The 12,645-nt window shown below is 46.0% G+C and overlaps 1 protein-coding gene across 1 annotated transcript in view; it reads right to left on the bottom strand.

Moving 5' to 3' along the window:
* Positions 1-12,645, bottom strand: part of LOC135225371 (protein misato homolog 1-like) — a 104,020-nt gene that overhangs the window by 42,143 nt on the left and 49,232 nt on the right. Inside the window, exon 4 of the mRNA XM_064264702.1 lies at positions 1,614-1,724. Within this exon, the coding sequence (XP_064120772.1) occupies positions 1,614-1,724 (111 nt within the window). The remainder of the gene's footprint in view (positions 1-1,613; positions 1,725-12,645) is intronic.

The raw sequence follows: 12,645 nt of genomic DNA, 5'->3' as shown, positions 1-12,645 counted from the left end.
CCTCCCAGTTGACTTGTCAACCTAGGACGGAAATCTAGTGTGGAAGTCATCACTGCCCAGCTATCCATGTATCTTTCAACAACACTTTGTTTCTGTGCACCTCACTTGTGGGGTGCTGGCCGAGTCAAAGCCAAGGATTTTAGAATCACAGCACCTTCTTCTGTCCAAGGCAGGTTCATTTCTATTTTGCTCAAGTTTAAACTCCCAATCCTCCCACAAACTCCAATGTTCCCAAGGACTACCTTCCACTTCAGGTTCTGATATCTTAGTGAAAAGGTTTCACAACCTTCTTCTTCATCTAAAAGGTGGGCTGTTGGCATATTTGATCTGTCTTATCCAAAAGAAATTTTTGCTGTTTTTCCCTATGAAGATTGAAAGCCTGGTAAAACTGTCTTCTCCTGGTTTGTGAAATAGGCCAGAGTATACTCCAAGGTAAACACTTGCCAGGTTTCTCACTGCAACCATGGATGGCTCCAAGGGGAGGGGATAACTCTCCCCCCGTGTTCCTGACTGAGTTGGACCGTCAAATTTCACTGCATGAATCCAAACTTATTCTATAAAGAGTTAATGTTGATGTTAAACTATTTGTATCATAACATTATTCATTCATCCTATGTATATATAAATATTTTCAATTTTGCAGTCAATATTCTGTGATCAATAAAATCACTTAATGTTTAATGTGTTCTCTTTTAGTTTTTTACAATACTAAACAGTTCTTAGGAGGTCAATTTAATAAAATAATTCAAGTTGGTCAAACCTCAACATTGACCGACTCGAGTTGGTCAAATTTACTTTTACCACCACGGCCCACCCCCTGCAAATCACGTACCCTTGGAGCTATCCCTGATGGCAATCCTGGTTGCAGCTGAGCCTCTACTGTAAACCAAGATGTTTATTCTCAACTCTGAGAAGAGGTGGAAATCCATAAGCACCATAATCCTCAAGTCTTATAATATTCATGCTTTCAAAACTTAAAATCTTACTATGAGTTGGGTAACAGCTAAGCTCATTACATTTTGCAGATGAAATCATTTTTATGAGATGAACAAGCTCTTATTATGTACGCAACTTGCAGAGCTACTGGTGCTATGAGAATGGCTACTCAGGAAGGTTCAACTCAATAAACCAGGTGCAGAATTTGCACCTCTAGCATACACTTATTTAGGCCAATTCCCTACCCTCCACTGACTTGGCTTTTGAAATATAAAATTCCAAAGCCTAGTACAGTCATAATTTCTTTCATAAATATGAAATTTGCTATAAAACTGAACAATCAGCAAGTATTTATTTTAGGAAAACTATAGAGAGAGAATAGATATGATTTTCAAAACATACATAAGAAAAAAATAATTTCTTGGTTAAGAACTAATTCAAATACAGTACAGTAGTACTTGGAAAGTGGTGAACACTAATATTCCTTTTCTTGGCAGATCTCTTCTTCTAAAGATGAGTAATATTATCTTTTCTGCAAATCTTGTTCAACTTTAACACTCTAATGCACTGTGTATAATACACATGCTAGTTTCAGTTTGTATAAAAACAAACAAAATTAAAAACTTTAATTCAATTACTGTACAACAATGTCTTCAGAAAAAATATGATATTCTTACTTTTAGCAATATGTGAGGAAAATTTAAACATGGTTCTTGAAAATCCAAACACTGCTGTCGAAGACTGAGAGGTACAAGCATACTTGAAAGTCTGCTGCAAGATGTGTATGCCTGAAAAAAAATGTTAAAAAATAAGAGAACAATTTATTTAAATAAATGAAAATTCTATGCAGTTGCAACCTGATGATTGAAATCTTGTTAACAAGATTACTTGTTTTCCACTTAATACCAAACTGTTTGAAAGCAAAAATGTGTAAAGACAAGTTTTTTAGTACATACAGTATCCATCATTTTGCAATTGCCTGTCACAAGAATTTAGTGCCTCACACACACTCTACAAGATACAAAGTCATTCCCTGTAGAGTATTGTACGTATCTGCATTCACAAGAAGAAATGGGGGTGGGAAGGTGGTCATTTCCTGAATATTATTAGATTTGTATTTAAAATGTAAACTCTTTCTAAAAACTTAATTTGTTTTAGACCTCATCATTTGACAACTGCCAGGTTACCCATTAAGATGGAAAGGCTTTATCTTGTACAGAAATCAGTCTGAACAAAAATACTAAGATGTGCGAACTGAGTGTGAATGAACAGGAAATAAAAAAAAATGGCATTTTTATAATAAAGTAAGATTTGGTAATACAGCGAATGTCTGGCACTTGCACAGCACCAGTAAAAAATGACAATTTGTCAAAAATTGCATTTTTCCTAACTATACAAACCTGAGGTCCTTTTACAATAGGAAGGTAACTAGCGGCAGCTGGGATGGTCGTAAGCTTCAAACAAGTGAGTTTGGTAGTTAACTGCTTGTCCGACAGTGCGCGCGCAGCACGACTGGGAGGTGAAGAATCACTTTTGCTTTAGGCCCAGGAAAAAAATGTTGAGTGAGGGGTGGCATGAGGTGGGACTATATGTAAAAGGACCTCAGGTTTGTATAGTTAGGAAAAATGCAATTTTCAACAAATTGTCATTTGTTCCGGTACAATTTACAAACCATCGGTCCTTTTACAATAGAAAGACTCACTTCTTGGTGGGAGGAATCTGAGTCTTTGAGAACAGACTGGTAGTCACCCAACCTTGGATTGCCTCCCTGGTCATAAGAGTGAGGGAGGTATCCTAGCCTCTGCCCAATTGATCGGGGTATGTACCGCAGGATCAATGGTCAGACCTCTGGACCCAAGTAATAAGAGCGAGGCAAGCGTATCTCTTAAAACTAGCAAGCAAGAACTTGTTCCTGTAGCAAGAGGCAACATAAAGTTAGGGTCTGTCTCTTGTTGGCTTCCACTCCCCCCCCCCCCCCCCCCCCCCCCCCCCCCCCCCCCCCCCCCCCCCCTTGTTGGGGGAAGTGGTGGATATTCACTCCTATCCCTAATGAAAGGGATAGGATGGGGCTCGGTCGAGTAGCTTACCTGCATCTCATCCTTTCCAGTAGGGTGACGACCGTGTCCCTCTGCCCACAGGTAGAGGAGAGAAAAAGATGGGGAAGAGGAGCCAGTCACACTCTCATTCACTCATCCATTCTACAGTCACACCAGGAATCGATGCTGTTCTGCCTGCTAGGGGCTGGGTTAGCTACACGTGTTGAGCAGCCACCACGGGTCCCAAGGCAAAAGTATCCCAGGACTTGTGGGCAATATCCCGAAGGTAGAAGGAGGCGAAGGTAGTCTGGTTGGCCCAGACCCCTGCCTTCAGGACCTGCGCCACGGAGAAGTTCTTGCAGAACGCAAGGGAAGGACCAATGCTCATGACTTCGCGGGCTCTCGGACGGAGCCCTCCTGATCACCTCACGCAGCCAGAAAGAAAGCGTGTTCTTGGATACTTCTTTCTTGGTCACCCCGGTGCTAACGAAGAGGTGTCGACACTCAGGCCTGAGGTGTCGAGTTCTCTTCAGATAGCGTCGTAGCGCCCTCACAGGACATAGCAGCATCTCATCCGAATCATTGTTGAAGTCCAATAGGGAAGGGATTGTGAAAGACTCGAACCTGTCGTCAGGGATCGACGGATTCTGAGTCTTAGCTACGAAGTTCGGGACGAAATCGAGCGTCACAGATCCCCATCCCCTGGGATGTTTAACGTTGAAGGACAGACCATGAAAATCCCCTACTCTCTTCGCCGATGCCAGGGCCAGCAAGAAGAGGATCTTGAGGGTCAGATCCCTGTCTGACGACTCTCGGAGTGGCTCAAAGGGTCTTCGAGTCAAACTCCTAAGGACGAGAGTCACATCCCACTCAGGGGGCCTGAGTTTCCCTGGGTGGGCAAGACCTTTCAAAGCTCCTCATTAGCAAGGAGATCTCGAACGAGTTCGAGATATCCACTCCCCTCAGTTTCAGGACTAGTCCCAGGGCGGCTCTAAATCCTTTGACTGTGGGGACAGAGAGGAGCTTTTCTCAGCGAAGAAAAACGAGGAAATCTGCTACCTGCTGAAGAGTAGCTCTGAGAGGAGATAGACCACGTCTACGACACCAACCACACAAGACGGCCCACTCCCCCTGGTACACAGCTGCGGAGGACTGTCTGACGTGTCCAGCCATCTCTGTTGCTGCCCTGCGAGAAAAGCCTCTCACTCGCAAGAGATGGTGGATAACATCCAGCTGTGAAGATGTAGAGACTGGACTGCTCGGTGGTACCGTTCTACGTGTGGCTGGGCGAGAAGGTTGTGCCAAGGGGGAATCTCTCTCGGTGCTTCTGCAAGCAGAGCCAGCAGGTCCGGATACCAAATGGCCTGGGGCCATTTGGGAGCCACCAGGATCACCCTGAGGTTCAGGGTGGCCAGCACTCGGCTGATCACCTTGCGAATCAGGCTGAACGGGGGAAAGGAGTAGGCGAAGAGGTTGTCCCACGGATGTTGAAGAGCGTCCTCTGCAGCTGCCCATGGGTCTGGCACGGCTGAAAAGAAAACCTGAAGTTTTCTGTTGTGCCGGGTGGCGAACAGATACACTACTGGACGCCCCCACACGTTGAAGAGCCTTTCCGCCACGTCCTGGTGTAGGGACCATTTGGCCCCTATCACCTGATCCCGACGGCTGAGCTTGTCTGCTACTACATTTCTCTTGCCTGGAATGTAGCAGGCTGACAGGTCTATCCAGTGAGCCACGGCACACTCGTGCACCTGCAGCGTCAACTGGTGCAACGGGAGAGACACTAGGCCCCCGTTTGTTGACGTATGCCACTACTGTGGTGTTGTCGTTCATCAACACCCCAAAGTGTCCCATCAAGCGGTCCCGGAACTCTTGGAGAGCGAGGAACGCTGCTTTGAGCTCCATGACACTGATGTGAAGGTGCTTGTCGTGATGGTCCCACACTCCTGCAGTCAGCAACTCCTCCAGGTGTGCGCCCCATCCCTCTTTTGATGCGTCTGAGAACAGCAGCATCTCCAGGGGGGGAGTGCAAAGAGGGACTCCTCTTAAGAGGTTCCTGTCGTCTAGCCACCAGGCTAGGTCCTGCCTTACCTCCTCCGTGAGGGACACGGAGAAGTACGGTGGGTACTCTGCCTGTGACCAACTCTCCTTTAGTCTCCACTGGAGAGACCGCAGGTGAAGACGCCCGTGAGGGACTAACTTCTCGAGTGACGACAGGTGGCCGATCACAACTTGCCATTGCTGAGCTGACTGTTCCTGCCGAGACAGGAACCGGTTGGCTGCCTCCCTGAATCTGCTGATCCGTGAGTCTGTGGGGAAGACTCGCCATGCTACCGTGTCGATCAGCATACTCAGGTACTTCATCCTCTGCTTGGGTTCGAGATTGGACTTCTCGAAGTTCACCACGATCCCCAGATCGTGGCAGAACTCCAGGAGTCGATCCCTGTCCCGTAGCAACTGCGAGCGGGAGCTCGCCAGTACTAACCAGTCGTCGAGATACCTCAAAAGATGTATCCCGGACGAGTGGGCCCAAGCAGACACCAGAGTGAACATTCACGTGAACAGCTGTGGGGCGGTTGATAGACCGAAGCAAAGGGCCCTGAATTGGTACACCGTCCGTCCTATTGGGGATGAAGCGGAGGTACTTCCTGAAGGATTGATGGACAGGTATCTGGAAATACGCGTCCTTCAAATCCACTGAAAGCATGAAATCGTTCTCCCTGATGGAGTCGAGCACGAAACATGCCGTCTCCATCTTGAACCGAGTCTGGCGAACAAATCGGTTCAAAGGAGAGAGATCTATCACCGGGCGCCAGCCCCCCAAAGACTTCTCCACCAGGAAAAGGCGGCTGTAGAAGCCCGGTGATTGATCCCTGACGATCTCTACAGCTCCTTTGCTCAGCATGGTCTTGGTCTCCTGTCGAAGAGCTACGTCCTTTGATGTTCCCAGGACGTAGGTTTGAAGATGGACCGGGTTGGAGGTGAGGGGTGGCCGAGATTTGAAGGGTAGTAGATATCCCTCCTCAAGGACGTCTACTATCCAGGTCTTGGCACCATAGCGCTGCCATGTTGCCCAATGGCTCGCAAGGCACCCCCCCACTTCTGGCAGCAGGTGAGGGGGAACGCCATCCCTAGCGTTTCCCGCCTCTCTTCAACTTCTTTCCGGCCCCTCCTCGTGAGAAGGAGGGTTGGGAGGGGGCCTGATGACGACCTCCCCTGGCAGAAGTTGAAGGCAGAGTCTTCCCTCGGGGCTTAGATGGGGCAACTGTCTTAGCAGCCGAGGAAGCGCTAGCCAAACTCTTGGGCTTGGCTGCAGTTACTCGAGGCTGCCCAGAAGCCTTCGAGACTGCCTGGTGTACTAAGCGGTCACTGTCATCAGTGCGCCGCCTTTCTACTGCAGCGTCCACCATCTCTCCTGGGAAGAGAGAGGAGGAACTCCGAATAGGTCCGTTGCGAAGTCCAAGTGCCGCCTCACGCCTGGCCACCCTGGATACTCGGGTAAGGACTGCGTCCCTACGGCGGAGTACCAGGTTGGCCCACAGGTTTACCGTCTGGTGGGCGAGGTAGGAAATAGCCTTACCTCAAGACTGGCAAAGTCTCCTGAACGCCAAGTCCCCTTCAGGAGAAATATTTCCGGAGGTGGCTGCGACTTAGACACTGTGAGGGACCACAGGTCTAACCAGGAGACTGCCTGGAAAGCCACCATAGCGGTGGATTCCAGGCCTAGTGCCTCTTGCTGCGAGAACCAGAGGTTCTCTGACAGGAGCTGCTGCAGAGACACTCCCAGAGTTAGCCTGGCTAGCTCCGGGTTCACCTGTTTGGGCGGCATTGGATCCTCGGATGGCACGTAGAAACGCTGCTGTCGCAGTAGAGGAGGAGGAAGTAGCTTAGACGACCTGCCAGACTTCAGCGAACCCTCTTGTCCGAAGACGAGAGACTCCACCTGGTCTAGCACAGAGTCGGCCAGCTCTGATTGCGGCAGACCCACCGTCGGTTTGGGTTCCTTCTTCGGACCCCAAAACGACTCCCACAATGCCCTGGCCATCCTATGACCTATCAGTTACTTTCCTACAACCTTCAAATGAGGACCTGATTACTCTCTCTCTTTAAAGCCAGTTTAGTTTGCTCATTTTTTCATATCTTTCTTTGTTACCTTTCTCTGGGTGCTCAGTGTGTGTGTGTGTGTGTGTGATCTGGTAGGATATAGCCCACAGGTCCTTGGACACTTTCTTTCCATAGGTCCCGTGGTATCTGCTCAACACGTTGTGTAGCTTACCCAGCACCCGAGCTGACAGAACAGCATCGCATCCTGCGGTACACACCCCGATCATTGGGCAGAGGCTAGGATCCCTCCCTCTGCTCTTACGACCAGGGAGGGAATCCAAGGTTGGACGAACACCAGTCTGTTCTTAAGACTCAGGGCCATATCCAGAAATCATACGATCGCATTTGTCAATACGAAGGCAATCGCTGTTGTATGGTCTCAAACGAAGGGTTGTCGTGGTATCCAGAAATCATACGACGGCCGAACTCCCATCACATTGCCTCACTGGCTGAACAGTCTTATCAACATATGCGATTACTGGGAATGAAATGACTGGAATCGATGATTACAAGGCTGTATCAGTATCATAGACTTTTTATTTTAGTACCATAATACTAAATTGAAATTGGCTTTATGTCTTTATTATTTAGTATAAAAAGATACTGCATATCTGTAGTATATTTTGTATACTTGATATTTGCTGTCCTGATATGGCATGGAAATCTGAACAAACAGTTACCGCGAGCAATTTACGCAACTTGCCAAGTTACCAGGATGCTGGAATATGGAGCGTGCACCCCCAGTAGCTGATTCTTGGCGTTTAATGATGCTTAATTTGATGAAGGAGCATGAGTGTAACCAACGAACAATCTACGGGAAGTAGAACTTTGGAAAGAAAACGTCAGGCATGGCAAGAAGTTACTTTGAAGTTCAACGCCATGTATCCAGACCAACCTCCACGGTCATCAATGCAGGTCCAGCGCTGTTTCGACCACATAAAACGCAAGTAAGGATGCATTTTTGTTTTGTAATAGTAGTCAGAGTAAATTTAGGCCGCTGTGGGCAAAATGGTGTGTAAACTATCAGTTAAGTTAAAATAAATTTATGCTATTGACAGGCCTAGGTTGCTTGTTCAATTGTTAACGCTACTCGCATCAGGCTAGCCTAGTGTAGCTTATCCAAGGGAACACTATTTTATCATCTAAAGCTATTATATTATATAAATATATTATCTTCAAATAAATAGAATGGGGCATAGTAGAATAGGTTGGGTTAGGCTATGCTAAGCAAATCATAGGGGATGTGAGGGGTGCTCTTCTAGGAAAGGTTAGGTTAGTAATGTCTAGCTTATTACAAAAGCAGTTGGTGTATCAGGCATTAGGTTTGTATAATTTGATATGAATTTTTATTTATTAATGTCTATCATAGGAAATTTGGGTAATCTAATTTAGGTTTAGAATAGCTATGCGGAGGATCTTACAATTTCCTGGTGGATAGAAGGGCTAGAGCACACAGTATTATTATCGTATTGTTAATGGGTTGATTTGCAACTAAATTAAACAGCCAGTTTATTACTGTAAAAATTGATGGTAAAACTTTGGCTATTTTTCTTATGGGTAGCTATACGAGATTTTCCGAAGTATAAATACTGTTTTTACCCAACGTAACGTGATACCTGCTTGCAAACTGGGCCAAGTGATTATTTTCAAAAGTTTAAGCCAACATTTGAGATCTTGGCGCTTGTCTGCAGGTTGTCAAATGATTTGGATTTGGGCAACACCGAAATAGGCTAACCTTTTGTTTCTTTTTTTTTTATTGAGTTCACATTATGCTAGCATGTCTGAAGCCTGAAGACTGCATAATGCCTACCAGTCTTGGCTACGATAGATTGTGGCAAATATGTGAACTGCTCAGGGTAGGCTACATTAACTCAAGTGGTAATAGGGGAAACAACTGAGTGGACTAGCTGATCCAGTCTTGCCCGCTTGTTGATCCACCCTCCCAAAAAGGGATTTTGACGAAGGAAAAATCTATTTCTGGGCAACGACCTGTGTCGCCCTGTGAAATGGTTCCTTTGATACTATTTCTGAAGAATAAATATTGCTATTCATCCTAGAGAAAAAAGAAACAATATAATGCCAAGATAAATGGCTCGCTCACTTCTTATAGAAGTGTCGGTATAGTAAGGAGCGAGTGGAATCACTACCAGAGGTCCCTTGCCATTTAGCTTCTTCCTTCGACAAAACCCCGAACTACGGAGAGCCGTGCTACAGCTCCCGTTCTACTACTACCGTGAGCGCCTCCGACGGCCTGAGACGTCTTCCTGAAGATAGCCTCCAAGCTTGGGGGTAAGCTGGTGAGGATAATCTAACTACAGGGTGGGGTTTCACAGGGCGACACAGGTCGTTGCCCAGAAATAGATTTTTCCTTCTGTTCAAAATCCCTTTTCTGGGCTTGACCTGTGTCGGCCTGTGAAATAGTACCAGAGAATGCCAAACACCAAGCTTGAGGAACAGTACAGATAAATTAAAAAGTAAAGTTAAACACTTGTAAGGTTAATAGTATAATAATCACTAAATTACAGTCTTACCCTAAGGGAAGTATAGCCCTAAAAACACTGGGTTTATCACTTAAAATTAGTTAGCCTAACAACAAACAATAACAATACAGGTTAGGCAAAGACAGATATAAGTTGATATATACAAAAGAATGGAACTGAATCCGATTAGAATGATGAACAAAAGCAAACTCAAGGTAACCCAATACATGGAGGCGACTAAACTAAGTAAGGGTGCAATGGTGCAGGTAGAAGGGAAGGCTACAAGAAGTTATAGTAAAAATTAAGAATCAGGAGAAAACTGTGTTTCCAGCTGCCACTGCTGGAAATTTGAGGGCTTCTAAGGGTTTTAGGTAGTGCCGTTTGAACAAAACTGTCGGAGATTTCAGCCTGTATACTTCTTAAGATCGTCAAAATTCATGTGTTGGAAATAATTAATAGATGTGGCCACCGCCCTAACATCGTGGGCCCGAGGAAAGGACTCTGGATTTGGCCTGTTTAATGAAGTATAAAATTTGTTGCCTGATCCCTTTTAGGGATAAAGTACCACCTCCCTTCCTAATGAACAATGGGCCTGAAGATTTCAGAGTTGTTCTGCTTAGGTAGGCTCTTAATGAGTTTGACAGGACAAAGGGAAATGTCTTGAGGTAGTGGTAGGATTTCCACGAGGACCATCTGTCCTGTGGGTCTTCATTTTTGGCTAGAAAATGGCGATCTGGGGATAAGGAGACTTCCCCTGATGGGGAGGAAACTCAATGTGGCCTGGTTCCCTTGATAAAGCTGACAGTTCTGATATTCTAGCTCCGGAGGCTAAACTTAATAAGAATAGGGTTTTTTCCTCAGGAGGGATATATAATTGCAAGATCATTGTTAATGTCCGAGGCCAGTTTGAGACATCATTTAAGACCAAGAGACTGATTTAGGTCTCGTTGATGGTCTTAATCTAGCACAAGCTTTTGGTATGGACGTAAAGTACGAATCCGTAAGGTCTATGCTAAAACCAAATTGGAAGATCTTTTTAACAGAGCTGATTTGGTCGTAGTGATAGTGCTTGCTGCTAAGCCTTTCTCAAACAATGATCTGAAGAAAGTTATGGCTAGGTTCGTTGTCATGACTTGAGAATTTGACAACTTAAGGAACTCTGCTAGTTTCTTGACAGATGAATCATATTGTCGGAGAGTAGATTCTCTTTTATCTGATTTCCAAGAATGAGATTATTATGGGGTATCAATTTCTGCATTCCTCATGGCTGCGAATTTCAGAAAATCCATAAAGTTAGGGTTTTTCTGAATTCTTGAGGAAGCGGACACAGTTCCTGAGTTTGCACCTAACTGGGTTAGTTTGGGGTTGGGAATCCGTAGTGGTCGGAGTCTCAACTCTAGGAGTAGAGGGAACCAATTGCTCTGGGCCAGTTGGGAGCTACTAGAGCTACTTGGCCTTTGAATGTCCTGAGTTTGTCTAAAACTTTCATGAGAAGGTTCACCGGAGGGAAGAGGTAATATTCTTCCATTCGTTCCAATCGAGGATCATTGCATCCGTAGCGTATGCTAGAGGATCGAGGTTGGGTGCCCACGTAACAAGGGAGTTTGTGGTTTGACTCCGTGGCGAAGAGGTCTACTTGGAGTCCGGGGACTTTGTAGACTGATCCAATGAATGAACTCCTGTCCAGTGTCCACTCCGATTCCAACGGAGCGGAGCGTGATAGAGCGTCTGCTACTACGTTCTTGACTCCTGCCAGGTGAGTGGCTGACAGGTGCCATTTGTTTTTGCATGCCAGAGAAAAGATGGCTATCATGACATGGTTCAAGTGGCTTGACTTGGATCCGCCCTGTTGATGCAGTGTACTACTACTGCACTGTCCAGAACTAATTTGAAATGAGAGTTCTTGGGCGGACGGAGTCGTTTCAGTTGTGAGGAATACTGCCATGGCCTCCAGTACATTGATATGTAGCTGGCGGAATGTTAACGACCAAGTTCCTTGAACTTTTTCGTACTGGGAGTATCCTCCCCACCCTGTTAGTGAGGCGTCTGTGTGGATCACTAATGATGGAGGGGGAAACTGTAGAGGAATTGCTTTTGAAAGGTTCTTTGTCTCCGTCCAGGGGCGGAGACGTTTCCGTAAGATTGCTGGGATAAGGCTAGTTTGTCCCGTGATCTGCAATTCGCTCTTGAGCGCCATACTCTGTTTATATCTTTGAGTTTGGCTCTGAGCAGAACGTCTGTGACTGATGCAAACTGGAGTGAGCCCAGGATCCTCTCCTGGCATCTCCTGGATGTGTTTGTCGTTTGAGAAATTGTTTTGTAGCTCTTGCAATTTCTTTCCTTTTCAACGACGGAATTGATAGAGTGTGCGATTGTAAGTCCCACTGAAGGCCTAACCACTGGAATCGAGATTTCCGGTGTTAGTCTGGACTTGGTTTTGTTTATTTGAAAAACTAAATGTTCCAGGATTTGATCACTCTGACCGTTGCTTCTTTGCATTCTTTGGGGTTCTTTGCCCAAATAAGCAATCGTCCAGATAAGCCACTACATTATTCCTGTTTCCTTAGCTCTTGCACTACTGCGTTCCGCCAATTTGGTGAAGATCCTGGGGGCGGGTATGTTGAGCCCGAATGGCATTACCTTGAAGGAGTAGGATCTGTTGCCTAGTTTGAAGCCTAGGAATGGACGGAAGTGTCTGGCTATGGGAACATGATAGTAGGCATCTGTAAGATCTATAGAGGTTGTGACGGCCCCACGGGGCAGGGGAAGTAAGGTCCGTACCTGCGAAACGGTCAGCATCCTGAACTTGTCGCATGAATGAATAAGTTCAGATGGGACAGTCTAAGATGATTCTTCGGTTTACCGAGTCTTTCTTTGGCACGCTGAACAAGCGTCCTTGAAATTTTAAATTTGTTGAGCTCTTGAGACTACTCCTTTGAGAAGGAGGTCTTCGGTATACTCTACCAATTCCGTTGTTGGTGCTTGATAGAATCTGTTGGTTGGAGGAGGGCCCTCTAGCCAACTCCAACCTAGTCCCTTTGTTACTATACTTTGAGCCCAAGGGCTGAACCCCCACCGCTGGCGGAAGA

This window comes from Macrobrachium nipponense, chromosome 13, assembly GCF_015104395.2.
Source record: "Macrobrachium nipponense isolate FS-2020 chromosome 13, ASM1510439v2, whole genome shotgun sequence".
Taxonomy (NCBI): domain Eukaryota; kingdom Metazoa; phylum Arthropoda; class Malacostraca; order Decapoda; family Palaemonidae; genus Macrobrachium; species Macrobrachium nipponense.
The sequence above is the reverse complement of the archived record's forward strand: the minus strand, read 5'-3'. Positions and strand labels throughout refer to the sequence as shown.